The 27,500-nt window shown below is 41.8% G+C and overlaps 1 protein-coding gene across 8 annotated transcripts in view; it reads right to left on the bottom strand.

Annotated features, from left to right (window-relative positions):
• The window catches only part of FBXL4 (F-box and leucine rich repeat protein 4), a 70,874-nt gene extending 48,459 nt beyond the window's left edge, over positions 1-22,415 (bottom strand). The window contains exons 1-4 of one of the 8 annotated variants that reach the window (XM_041128806.1): positions 22,319-22,415; positions 16,076-16,247; positions 14,684-15,273; positions 5,571-5,916 (exon numbers count right to left, since the gene is read on the bottom strand). In XM_041128806.1, the coding sequence (XP_040984740.1) occupies positions 5,571-5,916; positions 14,684-15,192 (855 nt within the window). In that variant the 5' untranslated portion in view covers positions 15,193-15,273; positions 16,076-16,247; positions 22,319-22,415. Of the gene's footprint in view, positions 1-5,570; positions 5,917-7,508; positions 7,866-14,683; positions 15,274-16,075; positions 21,439-22,318 lie in introns of those variants that run through there. The other 7 variants (XM_041128808.1, XM_041128797.1, XM_041128801.1 and 4 more) reach the window with 7 other exon arrangements.
• Between the last annotated feature and the right edge of the window lie 5,085 nt (positions 22,416-27,500).

Below are 27,500 nucleotides of genomic sequence, written 5' to 3'. Positions count from 1 at the left end.
TAAAGTACAGTTTGATACCATAATAAGTATGTGACATGATGTGCTGTATTGTGCTACGCCGTGTTCACGGTGATTCGAAGAGCGCTGCAGAATTGAGTATCTGCTTTGAAAACTAATTTCATAACACAGTTTCTCGCAAACAACTGGTTTTACTCTGCATTTATGAAAAATTATGACAACCATTACTGTTTCACACTTTCTTTTAAATTGACCAAGAAAAAACAAAAATTATTGGAAAAACAATACAAAGGAGTATAAAGAGGAAAACAAAAATATAATTTATACAACACTGATCACCTTTTTAGGCTATGATGGACAAAAAGTACAGCAGTACTTTCTCTCCCATTTCCAAGGCAAACATGGCACACGCCAGCTTTAGAGATGTGGTGAGAGCAACACCCACTACAGTGAAAACCTCCAAAAACTGGAGGTTTCCAAATCATAATTCTCCACAACAATTCAACAAACAGCAGTATACAAATCCATTGTGTGCTGTTTGAGCACAAAATAGATCCTGATCTCTGTGTGTTTTATCATCATAGTCCCTGATTGCACCATCTTACATATATGCATATATTTTGAATTACCAATTAAAAAATATAACATCTTAAAAAAACAGACATCTCACCCAGTGCAAAGTTCACTTATAAGCTCAGACAGGATCTCCACCACACTCTTCAATACATGGGGTAAAACTTTACCAACGGTGTAGCTCCTAATAGTACTTACCTACCCAAAAGTTTCTCCAGCTTTTTTAAGCTTTTTTGCTGAATAACAGCAAGCAATAACCATTTGTACCCAATAAAACACTTTCTGTGAGCAGAGCACAATAATGCAGAACTTGATTTGGTCAGAAAATAATGCTTGGATGCTAGTCAAACCTAGAATATCTGCACTTTCTACACATTTCCTCTTTCAGTTCTTCAATGTGAGTCCCTCCAATATTAAAATACATTGGCCTATGCAAACCACTCATTCAGAAACACACAAATGACTTGCAATTTTTTCATTCTGCAGCTAGAGCTGCCACAGCTTAGACTCCAATTAATTAGAATTGATACTAAGACATGCTCAGATAAAGGACAAAGGATATGTGCACAAAAAGGCTGTCCTGGTTTCAGCTGGGATAGAGTTAATTGTCTTCCTAGTAGCTGGTATAGTGTTATGTTTTGGGTTCAGTATGAGAAGACTGTTGATAACACACTGATGTTTTCAGTTGTTGCTAAGTAGTGTTTAGTCTAAAGTCAAGGATTTTTCACTTCCCATGCCCAGCCAGCGAGAAAGCTGGAGGGGCACAAGAAGTTGGGAGGGGACACAGCCAGGGCAGCTGACCCAAACTGGCCAACGGGGTATTCCATACCATGGGACATCATGCCCAGTATATGAACTGGGGGGAGTGGGGGCGGGGGATTGGGTCTCAGGGACTAGCTGGGTGTCGATCAGCGGGTGGTGAGCAATTGCACTGCGCATCATTTGTACATTCCAATCCTTTTATTATTGCTGTTGTCATTTTATTAGTGTTATCATTATCATTATTAGTTTCTTCTTTTCTGTTCTATTAAACCGTTCTTATCTCAACCCACGAGTTTTTCTTCTTTTCCCGATTTTCTCCCCCATCCCACTGGGTGGGGGGGGTAGTGAGTGAGCGGCTGCGTGGTGCTTAGTTGCTGGCTGAGGTTAAACCACGACAAAGGCAAAGAGAGAAGGCAGGACGGAGAAGATGGTATTCTAGGGCTTTTGACATTCCTCAACATAGTTTAAGAAAACACAGTCCCTATTTGCACGATCCTATAGCTTGCACCAGCAAATGCATACACATTTAATAGTACATATGAACACATGAAAAGTGGATCTTGCAACTGTTTCACAAAAACAGAACAATTTAAGTCTCTTTTCTTTATTCTACTCCCATAACATGCTTTGGCGGAGGGGGCTTTACATCACCAGGCTATAGGCTCTGATCCTCTCAGCAATGAAAGGCTGTAAAGGTTCTAAGCTCCTTCTTGATTCAAAGAACAGAAAAGGAACTTACTGACAGACTGCACAATCAAATAATCGAGACTCCAGGAGGACTAAAGCTGGAAAGATCTTCTCCACGTGCCATTGCTCACAGACTAGTCTGCTACAGCAACTGGCAGTATATTGGCCATTAACTGAAGGGAAGAATCTTGTGCCATATGGTTATTAGCTGTTAAGACAGCTTCTAAGACCCTCATGAGCTTCTCTTTAGAAAGCGAGGCATAAAATTTTGCAGATTATCTGAAAGCCTACAAATATTTGTTCTTCAAAGATGGAAGAAGTTTACTGTTGAGGGAAAAAAGTGTGTGACACTTAAAAATGCTCCTGCTTATTGCTCTGACTCTTCCGTCTAAGTATCATCTAAGGGATGCAGATCTTGCATTCAAGACCCATTTTCCTGGAATATAGGTGCCAAATCCACATTTAGCGGTGAAATTCACTTCCCCAGTAGACATGAACAGCTCATAAATCTTGTAGGCAGCTTTAGGAAAATTTGGCTTCAAGGAATGACAAAGATGTCATTTGTATCTTTTTATATCAAAATTTATATAAAAAAAATCTTTTGGACTGCAGCATGCAGGATTTCTCCTGACTCTCCTCTCTGGAGAACAAAAGTTAGGTTCTTGGTACCTGGCACATCTTGGTGAGTCCCAAACTTCACAACAGGTATGCTGTGGCAGGTATTCTTCACCTTTCTCAAAGGCTTTTAACTTGTGCAGGCCTTCAGGTCTCAAGCATTCCTGCAAAGCCAACTAAGACTAAGGCCTTACTCCTTCCACTTTACAACCAGCACAAGTTAGTCAAAGATAACTGGGAAGAAAGACAAGGACGTGAAGTGTCTCCTACAAAACCCTTCCTCGATTTTAAGGTAATTCTAGAGAACAGCTACTAAGGGCTGCTTAACACCATCCATGAGCAGGGAAGGAAAATTATCTCACCTAGGTCATACAAGATTTCACACTTTCTTCTAAGGAATTCTGTGCCCCAGGAGTCGAGCATTTTTCTCTTTTGTTGGCAGGAGCAATCTAGACTCTTACAATGGTTTTAGAGCTCACACTGCAGCAAGCCATTCCTAATGCCATTTTGAGGAACAACACAGTCTATGAAAGGATAGTCTATGGAAGTTTCAGAAAGACAACGAAGGCAAAACAAAGGCTGGAGGAACTGCTGCTTACTTTAAGATTAGCACAGAAGACCATTCAGCTTGTGTATTTTGTGAATTATGGAGGGTAGTATGAAAAGCCTGAAACAGCTCAGATAAGGAATAGGCATATGTATGAAGACTTAGGACAGTTACACGTTCACAATCAACATGAACATATAAAAAGATACAATTTTTCATGTAATGTATCAATCAAAACTGGAAGGAGTCAGCAGTTGCCTTACTTCATCCTTACAAGGTTCAAACACTTCCCAGAAAAATCTGACACTTGTCAGTCTTGAAGACAGCACGCAGAGTACTGTTCCCGTAACTGATGCGGTAAAAAACTGTCATACTACAAAGTGCAACATTTTTGTTGTTCTGATACCCAAACCTTCCAGCTGGACCAAGAAAGTAGGGGACTGGGATTTCTGCTGTCACAAAACCAGTCCAGAAATAGTCTCCTGTAGTTTTCTGATAAATATTCCACCACTATTTTCAGTTTCTTTATATCAAAGCAGAAGAAAAAGAATGTGCTTGGTATTGATAGACCATATAAATACATTCATGAAACCAAACTTGTTAAAAAATGGATAAAAAGGGAAGCTGGTACACAAACAGGAAAGCAGAAAAGCACAATAAAGTACACAGAGGTAGAAGTTCATAGGAGTAATGGGACTACACAAATACTTCCTAAATTATAATCTGAATATACATAGTCACATGGAACAGAAGAGATTAATCAATCTCTCTGGTAGTCTACTATACTACAAATCAATTTATCCAACCTTTTCAAACAAGACCTCCTAGATTTAAATCAAGTTTTCTCTACAATCAATTTCTTTGAATGCCTAAAACCAACACATTTGCAAACTTTCAAACAGTTATACGTTTCAACATGTTCTGGAATCAACTGCACCTTTGTATATGCCAAGTACCTACTTTACTTCAGTACTGATACACAAGCACTGACAGTGTATTAAACACTATATGGACTCTGGGGGAAAAAACACCACTAGAGCTAACTCAGGGTGAAGTTAGTACCCTCATTTATTATTCCACTGCAGCAACAACAACAAAAAAACCAAAACAAACTCAAGAACTGAAGAAGACTTAAGATAAACACACAGGAGAAAGATGGAGAGAGTTGTTACATTCTCTTCCTCACTCTTCCTCTTTACAAGCACAGCAAACTTGTGCAGGTTACTAGGGCAGTCACCCAACCGTGGCCTTCACGTGCCAAATTGGGGTACTTAGAGACAAAAGATGCAACAAAACCAAAATACTATTTGATTAGATCATGTATTTCTGAAAGTGCCCTGCAATCGGTGACAGCATCTCTCACCATCCTCCCTTTGCTTTCAAAAGCGACTCCGATTCAAGCCACAAGCACTCTGAGCATTTGATGATTTACCACAGTAAACAAACACTTGCTTGTTTTGCCAGACTGCAGTACACTGAAGAGCAGGAACAATCATGTCTCTGCCCAAGACCAGAGGTCTGACCGGCAAGTAAAGGCTCCTTTCTACTATGTGCAAACCCAGTTTATTTCGGGAGAGGTGAAGACAATGACTTCATCTCTCAATTCTTACTTTAACTAGGGTACTAGCCTCCATGAACAGCTACACCCCACTGAGAATTTCCTGGCCTGCACACAATGTTCAGCAATCATACTTCACAATCTCATCATACTGGAAATTACAGGAAAGAAAATATTTATCTACACTGACTCTGAGCACACTTGCAACTGCCCCACTGCCAGGGGATCTGAAAGGAGTAGTTTCTTCACAACTGTTTTCTGTGCAAACATCAAAACAAGACAGTGTACAGAAGTCCAGCTATAACACTTTTTATATGCACCATGATTCAAAACTTAGCTGGATGGAAGAAGCTTATTTCATAATAATATGAAAATATTATGGCCGTTTCAAGAACAAAGTTCTGGGGTTTTTTTTTAAGAGAGTTAACAGGAAAAGAAGCTTTTAGCCTATTACAAACTATTTCTACTTACAGATCTTGATTCAATCTTTTCATACCTCTTTTATATTATCTTCTTCATCAAGCATGAGGACTAAGACTACTGGAAAACTGCCAGAAGCTTCTAAGTTCAAGAGCTAGAAATTCAGGGCTAGAATAACTGGTGTAAACACTGTGAGTGGACAGATTCTTGAGAAATAAAAGTGCAATAACTATGCAAATACCAGCAAAGTGGCTTGCTAATATCCATCCATGGAAGTACACAGACTTACATAATTCAGGCATAACTATACAATAGCTGCAAGAGATTCACAAAAGAATGCAAGCAACTCTAACTGGAAAAAACAACAATCTTGACCAGTACCCTATAAAGCACCTTGGCACCCTTAATGATCAAAGACAAATACACTGAGTATAAACATGCTTTTCTTACCTCATAAGGCAGTTTATCAAAATATCCGTTAGTCGGCCATTCCCTGAGGGTAACAACACTGAACTGCTTATTAAGGGTGTCCATTCCACATCCATATTTTTCTTCATCCTCGTCTTCATCAATATCATTCATATCAATCATCGAAGCCTTAAGCGAAAGCACAGGTCTCTCCTTCACACCATGTAGTACTACTGCATCCAATTCAGTGTAGTAGTCCAGAAGAGAGCTGTTCACTTCCAGTCGGATTAAGTTTGTGGGAAAGTTTATCTGTTTGATACAAGGTGTGAACTGTCGAGCCTGAGGACCATTCACCTTTGTAGGTGCCTCAGACCAAAGGATTTCCCATCTGTGAAAGAAAAATTGCACACACACAGTATACAGATTAAAGTCAAAGCTACTAAAGCAACTCCTGAACACAGTAAGAGCGCTTCTCTGTCAGAAGTATTTAACAAGTGAGATACATGGTCGAAAAGACAAGGAAAATTGTTTTCCCTAGATTTCATAACTATCCTAAGGATTAATTTAACAGGGCACACTAATTCATGACTTTAGCATATTTTCTCTGCATTGCTAACTAACAAAACAAGCTGTGTACTCATAGTCAGGCACTTGTGTTAGAGTACTGTTACTCACATGCAAGTTGTTCTAACACCTCACAGGTAAGGTAATCATAACAAATGGATTAGATGTCTTCACAATGATGGTGTGTTAGTGTAAGTATGCAGGGAATAGTCTTGCCATGTAACCTAAATAAATATACAGTCAGCTCACCTCTTATTTCCCACAGAAGGTTTTCACAAAAAAATGAAAAAGAAAAAAACCCCACAGCTCAGACTCTTTAGCATCAAACCTGTTCAAATTGCAGCATTGCAAATTATTTAAAAAAAAAAATCTAAACTTTACTTTGTTTATCTGTCTAGGCAAGCAAATTATTGCTTTTAAAAGTAATTCACTGTCAAATTACCAAAGAAAATATAATCTTCCAAGTCATTTTTGAAAGGGTCCTTTGCAAAAAACATTAGAATTTCCAAACCGCTAAACTAAAAAGTTTTCTCCTCTTTGGTCCAGTGACAGAAGGAGGTTCAAGGCATGCACAGAATTTCCATACGTACACCCTTACTTTTACACACATCCCTCAAATCTCCTCCAGTAAATGACAGCGAAACCTGCTGCCAATTGAGTAATCTGCAGAATCAAGTCTTATATTTATTAGGTCTTCAGTGCTCCCTGACTTACCAAAAGGCCTGAAAACAGAAACATGCTCTTTATATCTGCATGGGTCCTCATCCAGTGAATGGATTTTAGAGGTCCTTCAGTCACTGATGTCCATCTTTTTCTTCCCTCAAGTCTGGTTAATTCCTTAAAGAAGGATGCCTCCAGCAGCCACTGCTGCTACTCCCTTTGACAGTTTGCTTACAGCCATCTCTGTACCCTGTGTGCATAACCCAGACACTTCCACATCTACTCCATCTGTTTCCGATCACCCTAGTTCCAGCTTCAAGGATTTCTGAGGCTACTTGTCCTGTCACACGGGTCTTAGAAATGCTGTATCAGCTTCCCTAGTACCTCAGCATCTTGGCTTTCCCTACCAGATACCACTATTCTGAACTTACAAGTATTGCTCAACACTGACATATACTGCAGAACACACAGTGGAAAAATATTAATTTAAAAAAAAAAACCAAACCACAAACGTTTTATTTTCCAGAACCAAATGCTTAAACTTTGTTCGTCATGACAGAAAGTAAAAAATATATAAGGACTTTCATTAAAACATAGCACACAGTATAAATAAGGCTTAGAAGCTTGACATTTGCTACTATTTCAAGGGCAGGAAAATTAATCCACATCGGCTGAAACTTCCATTTCACAATGGACATTTTCAGGTATGCACAGGTAAATTTTCCTATCCTACATCACGCCAGTCTCCACAAATACCTTACAGTTGAACAGGAGGCCTGCAGAAGTCTGTCAAAGGAAAAAAAAAAGTCATGAACTAAAACCAAACACGCAGGACTGGTGAATGTATGGCACATCAGAAAGTACCAACATAGGAGGGTGGACAACTCTACTCTAAGGTTAACAGCTTTTGTTAAGAGACACTTATTACTAAGAGAAGATTTCATTCATTTAGGAAATGAATGTCGACTCATGGCAAAAAGTAAGAGATGTAGTCCCACTGTCACGCCCTCTCATATAGGTCGATTCCCTAAGCAAATACTTAATGTTGGCAATGCACATGACCTTTCTTGAACACATCCAGATCACCATCTGACATTTTGCTTAGACACTTTGATATACCCACTCAAACTATCCTTAGGGAAACTCAAGGCTATTTTTTCACTAATATAGCACACACTGGACCATCAACTTTTAACAGAATGTGTCTCAGTTATTGACTTCTCCTTTGGTGCCCTGGAGAGAGGATTATCTAGCAGTAGCAGAGCTTTGGAAAAAAACAATGCATCTGGAGGTCTAGGTTCATCCAACTGCAGAGCAATAACCTCCTTCAGCAAGCAGTGTCTCTAGTTTCCAGTCTTTATAATAAACTAGAGAAAAGGAAGGACATGTAGCATGACTTTACAGTCTAGTGAAACTCCACATTACATACCAAGTGCTGATGAACAAGACCACTGGTGAATGTCTCCCACCGTCCTTGTCATACTATTTTCATCAACAGCCCACCAATATAACTTTAAAGGAGTTAGCTATTGGTTTAACTGGAAAACCTCAAGTCTGTCAGATTGATTTGATGTTCTTTCTCTGCCTTGGTGGCACCGCACACAAGAACAGGCCATAGCAATTGCTCTGAGTCAGGGTTGGCAAATTCTTCCTGAGTGTAGGCATACTCTTAATACACCCATTACTACTATTGGAAGCAGTCTCTTAACCTAGGATCAGCACTTTGACACTTATGGGCTACATGTAATCTGAATGGGAGTGAAGACTCCACAGTTGGAAATGGACCAAAAAAGTCTAAATTTCCAAGAGGCTTCAGTAAGAACTGCATTTCTTCTGCTCTGGAGCATTTTTTTGTTATGGTCATCCATTTCAAAATCCATCAAAAGAAAGGCATTTTGACAGTCAGTCCTGGTTTGCGAGTGTGTAGCAAAATCAGCTTCCCCAATAAGGTTGTCTGCATTTGTTCCAAGCTTAAGATGTTTGATAAACTACTTAACCCAAAACAAAGAGAAACTGAATCCCAACAAATACCTGTAAAGAAGTTGAAGGAATTTTCCTCCCCCTGTCTCCCTTTTGAGTTAATTAGGTAGCTCTCAAAAAATCAAGCAGAATCAAATGACTGAAGGTAGGACATTTTTTGTCCTCAAGTCTTGCAGATAATACAGTAACAGCTGATCAAAGATGTTGTAATGAGAGTGCTTTGATAAGAAGGTTTCACCAGCAATGTGCTAGAAAGCCTCAATCTTTACACTGCCATGCAAAGCCTGAAGGAGAGGCAGTAACATCCGTATTCCTTCTCTAGTGATTGAAGAAAATGAGGACTTTAAGTGAAGTTTTTCCATTCAGCTTTAATGGACTCAGTTTTTCCATTAGATTTCTCTCTACCTCACGAAGATAGCCAGGAACTTGTTCTGCTAAAATTTCTGATCCTAAAGACTCCATACACTTATGTGGTAAAAAAAAAAGAAATTCCCATTCTCCCTCCCTCACCATGAAGGAAAATACAGTCTAGTGATTTTTAGGCTGAGAAACATACTTGCAAGGTTTGTGTCAAATGAGAGCACATATTTAATGCTTGTTTAATTTTTTGTTGACCTAATGTTGTTGGAAAGCTTTTTAATGGCTAAGGTAACGCCTGAGTAGACCTGGTTACTTCTGAAGAAAATATATAACAATAAAGATTCCTTGGAAAAGTGGCTCCTAGGAAAAGTAATCAGATTTCTCTCCGGCAAGACAAGATTAAATTTTGCCTGCAATCTGCTGAGATTTCTTGCACTGTAAAATTGAGATTGGTGCAGAAAGTGAATAAAGCACTATGTGCGATTCAAGCACAAAAAATAAATGCCCTGTCCCAAGAAACTTATAGCTGTGTTAAAAGCCAAAAGAAGGGAAAGTTTCAGACAGACCAACAAGGAGAACATAAGGAAACTCAGAGACTAATATGACCACACCTTTGTTGAAATTACAACTTCTGCAACCATTATAATCATTATATGTGATTATAATACATCCCATTTGCTCTTATCCAAGCAAGTACTCTGTAAATAATCTGTAGGCTACCTACAAGTAAATGTTTCCTGCCTCTTAACATGCCAGGGATGCTCCAGCACACTAGGTTCAACACAACCTGGAAAGTGCACCCCTGACCACAGCTGTCAGTTCATAAATACAAAAGGCAAGGAAGATATGAGAACAATTTTAGAACCATTCAGATAAAGGTGATAAGCAGAGTTCACAGCAGTCTAATTACTTATGGGGGAATATGCAGTAGATTTTCACTTCCACTTTGAGAGTTGAATTCTGAAATACCAGAGTGAGCAGACAGGACTCCAAGAATGCTCAGGGCATTTAAAATAGCAAAAGATATTTGAAATAACTGCCCTGTCCACATGAGCTTTTTTTTTTATGGGTTTCTCAAAAATGACAGTGTCCCATGAACCCAGAATTCATTCTTCTATAACAGTCATCTGGACAAGAAAAAGCTGTTTCCCTGATGATGTCAAAACAAGTTATAAGTAAGGACACAAGTGGCTAGAACTTAAGTTGCGTGTTACACATAGGTGAGATACAGCCCTGAAGGTCCCTTATCACACTCGAATGTGTTGATGGTATCAGCAGTGTTTTGGGTGCCTTCAGCTGAGAATCACAGGGAACAAAAGGTAGAACGAAAGAACCATCTGAATGCCACTCTCTGCAAGCAAGAGAGGATATTTTACATTCAGTACACTGCCTTTCTAGTTTGACTCCCTTTATCAGAAGGGAGCATTTTTTTCATCAAACATTTTGGTCCCTATCCTGGGTGCCAGCAAACAAATCTGCAACATTGGATTAGCACTGTATTGCGTAAATACAATGAACTTCCTAATGGAAGGAAAGGGAGCCTTTTCCTTCGTCCATCTTCCTTATCCTGCTCCTCTGGTTGCAGCAGCTTCTGCCTCTACAGGCTTTAAGACCTTCAGAAACAGAAAGGAACCTCACATGCAGCAAACACAGCTAAGCTAGGAAATATTGAGCCAAACTATTAATCTACAAATCAAACTCGGAATTTTGCTCAGAAGAGCATCTAGCAAAATTCTAAACAACATGAAAGAAATGAAATTAAATAGAAATAAATGGCAGGAACACACAAGGCAGAATGGAACTGCTCCTAGCCAGTCAAATGATCATGGTATCTCACCTGTGAGAAACAACTTAATCAGTGTTACACTTTATCTGCGGAAAACAAGAAAAAAAAAAAATCATAAAACAATCTCCAATCTACTACAGAAGCAATCATCGCATAGCAGTAAGGACATATGCTATGAAACATCACCCCAAGCACTGCCATACATCCCAGACTAGTTAGGAATCTCTGGTTTTGAGCTTTTATAAAAGCACATGAATATGTGGTGTCACTATAACGTACATGAGATAAGACAAACTGTCAAATTAAGTTAAAAAAAGACCCCGACAGAAGAACAGGGACCAACTTTCTCTTTTATATTCCAAATTTAAAAAGCAAAGTTATTTTTGTAAAAGGAAGAAGTTGGAAAACTTCTGAAAAAATTATTTCTGACTTGAAAGCTCCCATTTAAACATACACAAACTCTTCTGTGACAGCAGCTAACTATTAGGAGTATCAAAATGTTTCAAAAGGGCTGACACTGAAGAAGCCACTAGGGAATCGCCAAGAGTAAGCCTTCTGGGTAAAGGAGGAAGAAAGAGACAGGAAAGAAAACATTTTCCTCATCACAGAAGCTAGCTATATCTTATCCATCAACCCAATACACTACAAGAAGCAAAGAAAATTCTCTTGGTTGGGTTCAGCCGTGCCACTATCAGGTGCGGTGTCCCCATCACGTCTGTGTGGAGCTCTGTCTCTTCCACTGGCCGAAGAGGGACTCATCGTTGTCACCAAACCCTGTGTACACAGAATGTGCACCACAGTGCAAAATCTCAAGGCTACACTAGTATAAGCACAACACAATACAAAAAAGGGAGGGATTTCTTCACCACATAAAAACTGAGACTATATGCTACAATATTCCCTTAATCCCAGATTATTAATTTTTGCTTGGACTTTCTGCACTCAGATAATTCATGTAACAAATTTGTACATGGATACTAGCATATGTTAGTATAGTTTAAGAAATTCTCACCAGTCAAGGTGTGAGTGGCACTAATGAAAAGCACAAAAGGTCTCCATGTGTAAAGACAGTAGTTTCTCTGACACTTAGGATTTTTAAAAATTGTTTTATGCACAGGAGAGTGATGTAATTTCTTCTGTGTTTAAAGTAGCAAAAGATATGAAAGGACAGAGAATCCTCAAATTGCTGGAAGCTGGTTAAACCATAATGAAAAAACTTCAAATTAACTGTCATGTTTTAAGCATTTGAGTTATTTCGGAACAATTACATTACATTCTGAAAAATAAATGCTTATTCCCATTCCATGAAGACCTGATCCCACCTCTAAAAAGACTCTGAATAAAGCTGATCTGAGACAGTGTCATACAAAGCTGTAACTGATAGCAGTATTCAATCCACCAGCAACAGAGCAACATGACTAAAGACCTTTTTCTGAAAACCTGCATAAGTTGTTCTTCCATGCAACTGAAGCATAAAGTGAGCAACGGAACAACACATTGGCCAACTATGTGGGCTATTGCCATTTTTCTGCAAGAATATATAAAGTGCTCTTGAGCAAGGACTGCAGTACACCAAGTCCTTACAGAGCCTCTTGTAGGTTAGAAGCTTTTGGACACACCAAAGTCTTGGATGAGCTGATGTTTTAAATACCAAACAAAGAGAAAAAAGATTACTCAGCTGGACTAGTATAATCCACTACACGTAACATTTAAACAAGTGTCAACAGACTTTTTCCTCTCAACAGTTTTGACTCCACCATTAATTTGGCCTTCTTTTTATATCAAAGTAAGAACTGGTGAAAAGGAACCCTTCTAATGACCTACCCTTTCTACACTGGTGTTCAGAAAGAAACAGATCGAGAGTCCGCAGATAAAACAAAGCAGCACTTTAAGGTTTTTAGGTAATAAGGTGATTTAAAATTGAGTACCAAAACAGTCAGAAGAGGAGAACAAGGTTCTAGGTGCCTTTCAAGTAACTAGGACATGGCCTTTTTTAACAGAAGAAAATAGTATGGCAGTTCAAGTCCAAAACATCAGTTAAACACTGAGATTACCAGCAGCATTCCACCTTCAAAAAAATAATTCTTAGTTGACATCTCAGAGAATTTTTGGACATGAAAACAAGGGACCAAGAACTGAAGCAGAAAAGAGACCGCGTTCTTGCAACACTTCATACTCCCCTCATAAAGGTGAGCAAATGAACAGAGAAAAAATACTGCATACCTCATGTAGAGAAAGCATTCCTTCATCTTGCCTTCAAGACACGATGAATAAGACATGTTTGTCTCTTTCAGAAGAAAGGAGGAGACAAACCAAACGAGCAGCTCTGAACAGACAAGTCCTGCTGAGGAAAGGTAAGCCAAAAGAAAAAAAAAAAAAAAAAGTCCTTCTAACACTTCTCTAGCATAAAGACTGGCAAGTACTGAAGATGCAGCACTGACAACTAGTTCTGAGGCTCCCTGAGACAATCTTCTAACCAAAAATGTTGTTAACCTAGGTAGGCAGAACAGAAGATACTCTCCTGCCTACACATCAAAAGCAGGGTCCTACAGAAACTTCATCCTTTCTTATGAAGAAGGGAAAGTCTGAGCTCGCACTCTGACCACACCCCAAGAGAAGTCATAAAGCACATCCCAGCAAATTTTATACTAGTCTTTTCACTTCCATCTTTTTTTATCTCTCTGAACAATTTTCTCTTTTTTTAGTGCCCCTTACTAAATAGGTCCTTCAGTTAACATTTCTATAATTTTCCTTCAACACTTCTTGGTCTTTACACAAGACTAAAGTGTATTGTTTTAAGAACCAAAACCTAAACTTATACCGCCAAAGTGTGCATTTTAAAGGAATACAGTATTTGTTGGCATATCATTTTCTACAGGATACATTTTGTTAAGTCTTTTTTTCTGTCGGTTCTCCTTTCCTTTATGGGTTTGGTACAATTTCATCTCTTTTTGATGTATATGGAATACTTTGATTGCATATACTGATAGCTTTTCCCAATTTTTTTTCCCCACTATGTGCTTTTACCTGTTCCCTTTCTCCTTCCATTTCTATTTCCTCACCTCCTCACTAAGAGCCCACACCTCATACGCAGTGGTTTTTTTACTATCTTACCATTCCCCAGGTCCCCATCTTCCTGCCCCCTCCAACTGGAATTTCATCAGGAGTTCCTACTATAAGGAAAACCAACAGGATCAAATCAGCTTCTTTTAGTCTATGAAGCTAGTGTAAAAATGAAGTGCACCTCACACCCTTTGATCAGACCAAAAATAAAGATCAGACAAATGGCATCACCTTTTGTCCGACTGTTCTGTGCTTCTGTTTTTGGCCTCATTTCCATATGAATAGTTATAGTGCCTGATTGTACTATACATAGAGCCTAAAACATGCAGAGAGAAGGAGGAGTTTATGGCTACTTGAAGCAGGATGATACAGCAACCATGAATCCTCAGCCTCTTCTACACAATTTGCTTTTCTTATTGGAGAACTCAGAACTGCCGTTTCAAAAGTGATTTTTGTACATATATAGTAATTATTGCTCATAAAAATTCCAACACAAAAGCTATCATTATACAAATCAAATCTGATATTAGGATCTGCATTAATTCGTACAAAAAAAATCTGCAGCTCTGAAGTTGCTATAAGAACATGTCACCACAGTTTTAAAAACATGCAGAAATAAAGAAAATGTTAGTGGGTCAGATACAAAGCAGAGAAATACTAGGAAGTAAAGTTTGCTAAACCACATTATTTGTAGCATTTAACATCTTACAGGAAAGCATAAAGGAGAAGAAAAAAAAATTACCTTACTTCAGCTGGTGGATTTTGTGAGTAAGGATTTGCAGAGCATGCCAAAATCCTGACCACAGCTCCCGGATGATACGTTTCCAGAATGTGCACTGCAGTGGGATAAACTGGTTCCTCAAAAGCGAGTTCCACGTAGTCCTGGCTACAGAAGGTGGGTGGCGTCCTCTGGAAGGGCAGCCGAGCGCTAGGGCAGCGATCCCACCAGGTCCCGTAAGTTCGAAAGACGGCCGTCTGAGTAAAGTCACCAGAACTAGGGTACACATTTGGAATACCTGCTAGGTTCCACATGGTATAGGACATGCTGTTTTCACTACCATAGTGAGAGCTGAAATCCAACACTTCTTTGGCATACTGAACTATTTCAACGTTGATAGGTAAGGCTCGGGTGTTTGATTCAATAGCCCTCCGGCTGTTCATTTCTCCTCTCGTCGCTGTCCTAGCTCGGCGCCGAAGGCACATATAGTAAAACATGCTCAGAACTGTTAACATGGGAAACACTGGTGACATCTAGGTACAACTTAGAAAGATGAGAAAGGTCAGGAGTCCTTCATAAGGTGCACTAACTGCTTGTGGTGTTTTGGAAAAGAGCTGATGAAACAGAATGAATAAACACAGTGAGCAGACAAAACATTCTTAGAAAGCAAACTGTACTCTTTCAAATATCCTCTTAAAGTACTGCTACTAAAATATTAATGAACTATTACATTTTATTTTAAGACAATTATTTAGTTGGAGGCTACCAAGTGTGGCTTCCCATTTACTGTGTTTAAAAAAAGAGAAGACTATGAACAAACATTAGCCAAAACTAGCCCTTGAGCAACAAAAAAGACTAATGGTTAAATTAAGCATTATTTTCAGGGATTTATTAAGAGAAGAAAATCTTGCACTGACTTGGGGAAATCAAATCAAGTATGAAATGAAATCTGTCCCTTGCAGTAAACAAATGTAGAATAGTATCTGAAGGTACAGCTAAAATTATCCGTAGTATAATTTTGAAATACTTAAACTAAAACTGACTTCTAAACAAAGTACTCAGGTGCCTAGTCAGGCTGCAGCAGTATACAGCTCAACAAAACCTAAGTTACTTCACTGCTTCTATTTTGCAGTAAGACTGCTCCCAGACCCAAATTAGTTCATTTAAAGCTAGCTCAAGTATATCTATATTATATTATAATCTGGAGAGTAAATACACCCTTCAAAGACAGCTCATACAGAAAGTTGGACAGCTACTCCAGCAAACTGTTTCCTCTAATTTGTTTCCATAATTTGTGAATGGTTCTAAGAGTGAAAAGAGTAAACTTTGAGCAGTTAATCTAAACCAAAAACTTAACCCACGTCTCCTATATCAGAGCACTAGTGTGAAATAGACTCACAAAAATACCATCTTTACCCTTTGAAGTTGTCCATGACAGCATTCGCCAATGATAGAAGGGTCACCAGCCTCCTGAAGGATGCTCAGAATTCATTAATGACATCATCTTCCTTTAAGCCAAGCAACAAAGTAAGTTTTCCAGAGAGTCCTGGCATCAGAAGCAGAAGTCTCCATAGAAAGCATTTTACTTCTGATAAGAGAAAATATTTTCATTTATGTAACAATTCAGATAAACACAAAATGTACCAGATCTGTGTACTGCCAGGCCACCTAAAAAAATCAACACAAAACTTACTAATAGTTAAGGATACTGATGTGTTTTACACAGCCTACACCAAATCACAAGTAAAACAAACAAGCAAGTTTAACAATTAGAGCCAAATTAAAGGTAAATCTCTTTACTAAAATTTTCTATTTACAATGGTGAAGAAATACTGATAGCTGAATGTTGTCTTCAGGACACAGAAGGGCTGTATCATATTCTCTACTAATAAAGATCCTCTTACATATGCTTGTCCCATATTTAGCAGCCGCTCCATACCTGCGTGATATAAACTGTTAGATTTACCAACACACAACGAAATGCGAGACGTATTCTCCAATTTCCGCTAGCAGTACACAACACACTTGGGCAGTAACACAGCACTCCAGAATTCACATCCTCCAGTACCACAACCTGTTTCTCACAAGCTGGCCTTCCGATTAACTTGTTCATCAGCTTCACTAGGGAAGAATAAGGAGTAAAGCCCATAACCTGTTAGAGGCCACAACAGGGATGACTATGCGTGTCTCGAAATACAATAAATGTTTCTTCAACGGCCTGTACTGGAGTTGCCAGATAGTTTATCACAGGATACGTACTGTGGTAATCACTGAACCAACAGAAGTGACTCTTCCATCGCAGAAGATGCATCAAAAAACAACTAACATAATGCCTCACATTGCCTGGCAGACAAACCGCATATTTAATGCTTGCAATGGGTACAAGTGAGACCATACTTAATAGAGTTTTTGGAAGCATAAGGTTAAAGTAGGGTAAATAATTAGAGAAATGGAGATGAATCAAAGTGACTTTTGTATGCCTCTACATAGATCCACTGTGCGTGTTTCTTGGATAAATTGCTTCTTTCCCATACTCACAAAACACACATAGATATACAAACAGCTCTCTTTCGCTTGAACGTTGCCAACAAGAAGGCGCTTGTGGTAACCGATAAGGACAGGCTGCACTATTTGACCCTCTTACTCGTGACAGCAAGAAAGTTTACCAACGAAGTGTTCACTTCTCACTTTCTTCCTCTTCTATTATTAGCTTTTTGTTTAGTTCCTGTCCTTCATTCAGTTTCACATGTTGACATAGCTGTCAACAACATGAATTACTCCTGACATTCAGTGCAGAAGGGAATGCATAAGACGATATGCTGGATCCACTTCAGCTCTCCTGGAATGCCAAAACCCAACAATGTCACATTTCCCCCAAACATCCTGTTCAACCACCTTTTAGAAAAGGCACTGGGAAAAAAGCAGCACAAACCCCAATCTTCCCTCCTTAAAAAAAAAAAACCACCCAAAAACCAACCAAACAAAAAACCCCACAACTCCAAACTGAAAATTGTTATTTTATCTTTCCAGTGAGGAGCCGCTGTAAGATGTAAGTGAAGATTACAAATACATTCTCCTTCTGGATTTTTCCCTCTTAAAAGTAAATATCTATTTACGTAATATGCCAACAGACATAAAACTTCAACAAACTTACTGCTGTCAAGCCCTGGAATCATGTGTAGGTAGACCAGCACATATACCAGCTTCTAACTCAAAATTTCACTGACTAGCACGGTTTGAAGGCTGCTCCATGGCAGTTACGGCTTTACAGAGCTCAATTTCAAGAATCATTCAGCCTGGGGTACTTCAAGATCAGGTACGAATCACTTATCTCACATACGCATCCTACACGACTTCACGTCAGCACTGCAAACTCCAGGCTTCCTCTGGCCACAACCCGCAGCTCTTACAGCACTGTTGTCAAACCCAGCTGTGCTCCCTATCAGCTTGTCAAAGAGAAGCATAACCACCGGCTGGTTCAGAGCTGTACATCAACTAGCTGCCCAGTTTAAGTCATGTCTAACGCAGCAGATAACTTGAAATCATGCTGCAGATTTTCCATTAGCAGAACCATTAATTTGGGTCATTCCCCCTCTACCAACTTGATGATTTTCATAAAACCTGTAAATATTTGATATCTTTGACACTGACGCCACATTGTCAATTTTGGCTGACATTGGCCAACCGGCTCAAAAGTAAGTAAGTAGGAAGAAACAGGGAAGAGCATACAGCTTTCATAAAAATGTATTACTCTAAACAATACAAGTGGAGGTAAATTACTTCTAAAGAGTTAAAAGCAATATAGGATTCAGTAGTTTGTAACAAGTAAGAGGAAAGAGAAAACTATTATAAAAGAAGGATAAACAAGCATCAGGACTACAATACAAATAGGAACTCTTCTTTTGGCATTTTAAAAGAAGCATTAAGAATCGTGCAGAGTTAAAAGACCAATGAAAAATTGCTCAGGAGGTTGAAGGATAATAAGCTAGTGAAAGAATTACATTAAATACAGATCAGTAGGGCTGGATGATATAGAGAGATTTCTTCAGCAACCACCACAGGTCAAGCCGATTTCCAATTAAAGGGATTTAACTTTGAAAAAAAAAAAAAAAAAAAAAAGATAAAAATGCAGACTCAGGCCTATGCAAAGCATCAAGATAAACAGCTCTGGAGCAAAGCAGTTCATGTACATGCAAAGTTTATGTGGAAAACTGCCCCCGTCCCCTAAACTGCTTGATTATTTTTAAGAGATCTGCATTTTGGCCTACGCAACTATACCTTCCAATCTCTGGCAGCATCTTTGGCCTGTTGTATATTGTTCATTTTCTTTCGTACAGGTATAGTTATGCTAAACTGAAGCTTAATAAAGGTTTCTTTTAAATATATCTTCTTATCCTCCTCCCAAGCAGCAGCCTTCTACTTCTTTTATTTGGTTTCTTTCACGTCATGATTTTTTTCTGTCAGGATACCATTAAATGGGCTGAAACGGCGCTATTAAATACCAGGACCTTCAGCAGCCACCACAGACTAGCACAGAGACCGTTAAGGGTTTGGTTAGAAACAAAAAGCAACACACTGTGAACGTACAGCGAGGTTGTGAGGTGCTGTCCCACGCCTACATGCCCATTTTGCACTTCCAGACCGGATCCCGTCCTCGGCCTCTCTCGGGGCTGCCTGAGCTCTGCCCTCCCGTCCCCTGCCCCACGCAGACCCGTCCCTCTCTGCCCCACGGCCGCCTCTCCAGCCGGCACTGCTGGGGAGCCAGGCGAGCCCCAGGGCTCGTCCAGCCAGACGCCAGCCACTCTTGCAAGCGTACTTTTCAGTCTGCTCATCTCCCCGAACCAAGTGGCTGCCTGTCAACGTGAAGTCAGCGCTGGCTCAGGGGGGCTGTAAGACTGCAAGAGCCCCAGGTCGGACCAGCTCAAAGGGCCACGGAAACGTTACCTCCAGTGTTACAGACAGGACTCCAGAGAGCCAGCTCGGACTAGACCTGGAATAAACCCTTCCTAGGAGAGACAGACGCTACCTTCTTTCAAAATATGTTAGAGCGCATCATATTATTTACAATCTCTCCCATTCAGATCATTATTTAATTGACAACTATTCCAATTATATGGGCAAATTGCCTTTTTCCATTATGATTAACCTTTCTTCCCTTCGTGCTATACAAACAGAAGGCCTTCTAAGACTGTAATTCACTATCTCCTTCTTTCAAACACAACAAACCTTGATAAAGGAAAACGTCTTATGGTTTCTGTACAGATTTCATGGTAACAGGCACTAATTAAACTAAAGCATTCAAAAGCACTACATCCCTTCAGTCTATTTTGCCTCTTTTTACAGGGAGTTTATGTACACAAATCTATTTTCCAGCTTCCAAGCAACCCAACCCGCTAATGATTATTGTACCTATTCATTTTAGGTGTTTTTGCAAATGCAGCTCCCCAGTATTCACAATTTCATCCCATGAGAGCAGAAACAAGACATAGTTACGTAGTTATCCACCAACCAGACTGCTGAGAAAGGGTGGGAAATACATAGAAAAACACTGGGGATTTGGAGGGGCTGCAAAGTGAAGGATGTGTGTAAAAACATAACAACGGATATTAGACACAGAAAAAAAACGAAAGATGGCATATTTCATCCCTGAGCTGTCCATGGCAACACACGTGTTAGACAAGAGTTCGTACTATTTCAAGAGAGCAAATGTTGCATGTAGAAGTCATGTCTACACCAGGTTTGATTTTTAAAGCCAGAGAGGTAATGATTCCTCTTTACACCAGCTTCGCTAATCTCACACTTGGGAGTACTGTGCAGAGTTTTCTTTCATTTGACTATAAAAGAAATGCAACATTGACAAATTACAAAGAATGTATAAATGGCAAAAACAATAGATTATATTATCTCTGAAGAAAGATTAATGCAATTTAATACACGTGTCTTAGATAAAAGATGGTAAACGGGAAATCTCTTAATTATCTTTGCACATTAAAGCACTGAGGGAATACTGGGTCCTTACATTACAGGCTAAAACGGAGTATTTTTACCACAGGTTAGCATCTCTCACTGTTAATTACCTAGATTACACCAACATCTACACTCAACTTGTTGAAACTGGAAGCTGATATTAATTAAAAATTAATAAGCTCTTACAGCATACTTTAAACTCGGGCCCCGCTTGCTATGTTTCTTCCTGTAATGTGTGCTGGCACTAAAAACACAGCCATTTTACACATTTGCAACTTATAAATTTACAGCCTGAAAAAAACTGGAACGTTATGACAATTCTATGTATTTAAAATCTTGCTTGCGTTGCCATCGTGGACATCAAAACGTGCAAAATCCAGTAACTTCAGATTACTTCACGGGTGGCCCGTTCCTTCCTGCTAGGACCAGAACTCATTGCGTGGTTTAGCATCGCAGTGTAACGGAGACAAAAACTCCTTGGGCACCCATCCCATGCTGGAAGTGACCACCCTGCCTTCCGGAGGTTCTCTTGACACGCAACAGAAACCGTTTCTCAATGTGGGTAAACCATCAGGCAGCCCCTTCTAAAGATGACTCGTTCTGCACAAAGCCCGAAGACACCGGCGTTACCCCGCTGCGTTCTGACCCACCGCCCCTCCAGCCACGGCGAAGCCCTCCTCCTCGTGCCCAAACCAAACAAAAGGAAGGCACATCCCCGTTCAACGCTACTTCCAACGAGCAACTCCAGAGCGTTCGTGGTGCCCTTTCTCCCTCGGCAGCGTGGTACCACCTCTCCGGGCAGTCCCGTCCCGCTCGCCGCCGGCTCAGCGGCCGCGGCGGCCAGGCCACGCCGCCCCCCCCGCGGGGCGCCCACCGCCCGCACGGACGCTCCACAGCAGCGCCGCGCGTCAGCCGAAGCGCCCCGAAGCACCTGCCCGCCCGAAACACAAACACGCGCACAGCCGCGCGCTGCTCGTTAAGCCCCTGCCCTGCCTCTGTTGTGTCGGGACCGGGCGGCGGGGTGACGAGTGTAACTGGCGTAACTAACGCACCGGGGAGCGCGCAGCCGTCCGCTCCGGGGCAGACCGCGGCGCCCCCCGAGCGGGCCGGGCTCTCCCCGCGCAGGGCCTGACGCGCGGCCCCTGCCCCGACCCGGCCGCAGCCCCGCCTGCTCCCGGGGCCGTGCCTCCCGCCGCGCTCCCCCTTCTCCCCGTCACCCCGCCCCGGGCACCCGCGCTCTTTGCCGACGGGGACCTTCCCCGGGCCGGGGTCTCGCCGGGGCCCACGGGCACCGCCGGGGCACCCGCACCCCGCGGCAGGTGGGACCGCCCGGTGCCGCCACTCTGCCCTCCGGGCGCCCTCACCGACGCGCGCCGGCAGCGGCCCCGCCCCGGCCCCCGCCAACCCGTCCGGCGCCGGCCCTCGGCCCCTCCCCTCCTCCTCCGCCGCCTCGCCAGCCGCGCCACCGCCCCCCACGCCGGCTGTCTCCCGGCCGGGCTCGCCGGGCCGGGGGGGGGGAGGCGGCGCGGAGGAGGAGGAGGAGGAGGAGTAGGGAGGCGGCCGGCACCTGCCGCCCTCGCCGAGGCGACCCCCCACCCCGAGGCCGCGTCCCGGGGGGAGGGGCCCCGGTAGGCAGCGCGGCTCCCCCGCCCGCCCCGCCCTTCCCCCGCCCGAGCGGAGCCGCCACCCTACCCCGTCCGGAGGGCGGAGCAGCTCGGGCCGCGCGCCGCCGCCGCCGCCACGCCACGCCACGCCACGCCACGCCACGCCACGGGCCGCCGGAAGCCCCGCACGGCGGCGGGGGCGGGGCGACGGAGGAAGAGGCGCGGCGGCGGGCCGCCGCGGGGGCGGGGCGGCGGGCTGCGCGTGCCCGCGCCTCAGGGCGGGGCGGGGCGGCCGGTGCCGGCGGCGCGCGCTGCGGGCCCTGAAGAGAGGAGCCCTCGGCCCGGCCCGGCCCGTGCCGTCGGTCCTGCCTTTATTTCAGTTGCAAACTCAAGCGAAGAGGCGGTGGAGGGTCATTGTTTGGCCACCGCGTGTGACTCGAGCCCGCCCCGCCCCGGTTTGTGCCGGTTTACGGCTGCAGCCGCGGAAGGCCGCGGTGGGGCGGGCGCCGTGAGCCGCCCTCTGGTAGCCCGCCTGCCCGTGGCAAGCCCCGGCCTGGTTTCTCCCGAAGGTTTGTAACAGGCGGCTCGTAGGTCTCGTCCGAGCCCCAGCCCACCCGCGTCATGCTTTCAACGTGGTGCTTCGAGTCCCCGGCGTGTCATAAGGGCAGCCCTGATTTTAATTGATCTTAATGAGTACTTGCTCCAGCGAATTGAAGTGGCTCTTGGGTCCCTCGCTGGCATACTGCGAAGGAGGTGTCGTGTTCTGCTTCCATAGCCTTTAATTTGGTACGCATGCCCAAGCATTTGTGCCTTCTCTCTCAACCGCCGCTTCCGATCCAAGCCCCTGTGATGATCACCGAAGTTGCTGTCAGCCCGTCTGCTCTCCTCGTGCCTCCTCGGGCCGTGGGCCGGGTGGGATGCTCCCTGGGACCGTTCAGTTACGGTAGAAAACAGCGAAGCTGACTTTGACTAGGTGGTCAAAAAATAATTCTAAAAAGCCAGAAAAGGTTCAAAATTCTTGGTATCTAAGGTACTTTCTGTATAATGCTTAAATTCTGTACATTTGTAGCAAATTCCAAATGCAGAAATCTATAAATTTCAGATAGAGCGCTTCTCTGTTGCTAACCGCAGTGGCAGACAGGCCACTACACAGCCCTGCTTTCTGCAAGCAGACATGCCAGGGTGCCCAGTTTATAGGCGATACATATACCTGCATGCACATACAGAAATACACATACATACATTTTTTAATATGCATAAGATGCCACTGTACCATTTTAAAATAACAATGTAAGCCCCAACTTTTAAGGCACTGCTCCTATGGAGGAGGAAGGTAGCCTTTTCATGTTCCAGTGCCAGCGGTGTAGTGTGCCTTTCTGCATCATTCAACCTCGCTTCTACAGTCAGGTGCTAGCTGCCGAGCACTTATAAAGGTGTTTTCAATAAGCACCTTCCCAGGCAGTGGCCACCTCAAAATCTGAATTTGTAATACAAAAAAAAAAAAAAAAAAAAGGAAATAAGACTATGAATAAGTTTGGTGAGTCAGAAAATAGGTTAGGCATGAAGCTGAATTTTTGTGTTTTGTTTATGTTATTGTTCTCATTTTAGGTTTTGTACGTATCGTGCTATCCTCCCTTTCCAAATGAAATAAAGAGAAAGGGAACACTTGGAAGGCACAATTTACCTAACCCATTTAAGACCTCTACTTTAGCATTAAATGTATCACCTAAGAACAGGAACCTAGAAGTTTCTGTCTATTTGCTATAAAAAAAAAGCAGGAAACTAGTTGAGATAGTTGTACAGATGTCTACGTTTGGCCAAATCATTCCTATCCTGTGTTTATTTTAAGACTGTATTGAGATTGAGTTCTGCATCAGTGCAGAAGATAGACGGGTATGAAAAGTTTTTCTCTCAGTCCACTCATCTGCTAGCTCACAGAGGTTGGAATTACCACAGATTCATCTTACTTAAATTTAGCTTTGTAAAAGTTATGTCTCTGATCTAGTCTGCTAGGCTTATTCTATAATCCGTGGGGAGACATGGATACCTCCAGGTGATCCAGCCTATCCCATTCACTCCTATGACAGGTGCCAAAGACGCACAGAAGATACCGCCGTTTGGAGGTACACCTCTCTCCACTTAGCACAGACCATCCCCAAGCTTTCAGACAGCAAATAGGATGTGCTGTGCATGAACACATCCTTACCAAGCTAGACAAATTACAGAACCAACTTCATCGTTATTCACAGAGGTTGTCCAACAGCAGGTAGCATTTTAAAACTGCAGAGAGACTAGTATTTATTGAAGGGGAGAGAGGACATTGGGTGACAGTGTCCTTTTTGTCTAGGCTGCTGTCTCGCATTCAAGCTATATGCATTCAAGATGTGCTCCAAATTACTGTCAAATTGTCATTCTGCAGCCTTTGTAAAAATCAATTAATGATCTGTTTTTATTCAACAGTTATCCACATCTGGAGCTGATGGATAATTTCCAGTGAGCTGTGCCACATAAACACTTTATACATATTTCTATATACACATCAGCAGTAAAACTAGGCATAAAATATGTTCCAGAAATGGTCCTCTGTGTTGAAAGGAAATACACTGGTAGAACAGTACAGGAAGCTTTCCGTTTGTAAAATAACGGAGAGACTTATCTTCTGTGTGCTAATCAAACTTTGTAATCGCCAAATTCATGTCTTAACAGCATCCTGCTCCTCATTCAGCTTTTGCTTGTTATGGTAAGCGGTCCTATGGCTTGCTCATTAGGGGTAAATCTTACAGAAGTCAGTAGGAATACTGTTATTTCAAAATTAGGTGTAAAGAATAGAAAAGCCATGTAACTGGCATGGTTAAATGTGATTAAGTTATGTCTGCATCTATACCAAAGGCACATAAGGGAATGATATGGCTGGTGACATTTCAATTACCTTTGACTCCCAGGATGTGTGGCTGGGTCTTGGATCCACGGCCAGGTATTTTAACTCACTTGTCACCACAAGGTGCCATTGTGATGACTGATAAAAATGTCTAGAGGGAAACTTTCTGTAGGAGGAGGTAAAGATGCCACCACGTCAGCTATTGTGTCTGGTGGTTGGACCTCCAAGGCTCTTTTACATTCTGCACCCCCAGAAGATGTCCAGATCCACTCTTCCAGGCAAGGTGGTTGTTGAAAAAGCACATGTAGCAAAGGGATTTTTAGTGAGAACAAAATCTGCTGATTAAGCAATGAAGCTTGCCTGAGCCTTGGGTAAAGAGTTAGGAGACAGCTCCACCTGAAAACACGGTAACACTTTAGTTAAGTTTGCAAAAAAAGAGAGGCCTGTGTTGCTATTTCTGACATACTGGTTGAGAAAACATTTTGTAAATAAACAAATCATGCAAAAAACTACCTGGCTTGTAAGTCATCAGTTCCTGCTCCCAGCAGGAAACTGATCTGAATTTTGTTATCACTTTGCAAAGCTTTGTATTTTAAAGTGTTAAACTGAACCCAAAAAAATAATGAAATCATTTTAATCAGTGAGTTATTTTTAATACAACAAACTTAGCCAAGTGTTAACTGCAAAGCAGCACTGAGTGCGTATGCATAACACCGTTGCCATTGGTGTGAGTTGTTCTCTCTGGCTTCCTCTGCATCCCAGGATATTAACCCAGCACGGGAAACACCTCACTGCCTTTTGGGCCAGCATTACTGCTTTTTGATATGTGAAATTACATATATTCTTTGAAGTGGAAGCGAAAGTATACTAAGTCAATGAGACTCTTCACTGAGTAAATTTAAACATGTTTGTAGGTATTTCCGTGAGCCAGGCCTAACAAGTCATTGGTTTCTGTGTCAGCTTGAACTCTCTTTTTTCCAGAGGAAATTTTTTATTCCCTGTGGGGCTTTTTTGACGTGTAACAATATTTTGCATAGCATCCTCTCTCTGCTATGCTCTATGAAAACACCATATTGCATAGTTAATCATATTTGCTGCATTTTACCTTTTTTTCTCTGTATTTTTATTAAAAGATAAAGAGAAGGAAGTGCCACAGTACAAGTATCTGCTAAAATTTTATACACAATTAAACTACTGCAGTGTTTTGTCTGTGTTTCTGCTGCTTGGCACTGTTTCTCAGGAGATCACACAATTTAGACTATAGACTCACTGGGGCAAGGGCAATGTCTTGCTACGGCTCCTGTGAAGTACCTAGTATACATTATCAAATTATATAACAATAGCGGTTTCAGCATTTGAGTGGCTAAGCACTGCCCTTGCTGTGGAAGCACTCTGCATGATATGTAATTAAGCTTTAAGAAAAAAGCATAAAGAATGAGAAAATCCTAATTTATCAAAATACAGTATTACCTGGACATATCGTGGTTAAAAATCTTTCCTCTTTCCTTTTTGTCTTTCTGCAGAAATATGAGCAATAATCCTAAAGCCTGGAAAGGATGTGCTGACTGAAGTCTTCGTGAGGTTTTTAATGAGGATTAGGGAATCTGAGATAGTAAAATCTACTGTACACAGGGAGGTTGTTGTGCGAGAATCTTCAGACAAGTTTTAAATCAGAATCCTTTGTCAGCAGCAATAGGATCCAGTAAGGATAATATGCTAATTTTAACCAGCAATAGGCTTCATATAGGGATCTAGAGAGACAGAGGTAGATACAATCTTATTAAGCTTTTGTGTTGACACTGCACAGCTTGTTACTGCATTCAATTGAAATTTAAGAGTGGGACTGTAAAACCTGTATAACATTTTAGCAAGATATACAGTAACATTGAAACCTGAATAACAATTGAAAGAGTAAGTAGGAAATTCCCTTAGCCCTTGGGCTACCGCCATTTTTCTATTCCAGCAGACAAGTAAATGCTCTAGGTGTCTATGCCATAAAAACTTTCCCAGAGGCAATTCTGGCAAAGCACCAACTTTCTTCAAACCAGACCCGTTGCTTTAACCTTCTGAATGTCAGATTTCTAAAGCTAAGTGCTTCTGGTGCACTGTCGGCTGCTTCTAGTCTCTAGGCTTTCCTTGCAGCCTGCTAGGAGTGCAGAAGAGTATCACAGGCATGTACTCTCAAGCAACAGGGACAATTGATTCCTTCTTCATAACAACTAGAGAGCTGCAAGGTACATTTGCACAAGGTCTTACTGTAATTTCATGATGAAAGGAAAATTCTAATAATTAGCGGGACTCTGTTTTATCAGGCTTATGATATTGATTGGGAGTAATTGTTAATCAGCTCAAGTCTCCTTTATCATGCCAGTACTTTTTCTTTAGAAATATA

This window comes from Aquila chrysaetos, chromosome 2, assembly GCF_900496995.4.
Source record: "Aquila chrysaetos chrysaetos chromosome 2, bAquChr1.4, whole genome shotgun sequence".
NCBI classification, from domain to species: domain Eukaryota; kingdom Metazoa; phylum Chordata; class Aves; order Accipitriformes; family Accipitridae; genus Aquila; species Aquila chrysaetos.
The sequence above is the reverse complement of the archived record's forward strand: the minus strand, read 5'-3'. Positions and strand labels throughout refer to the sequence as shown.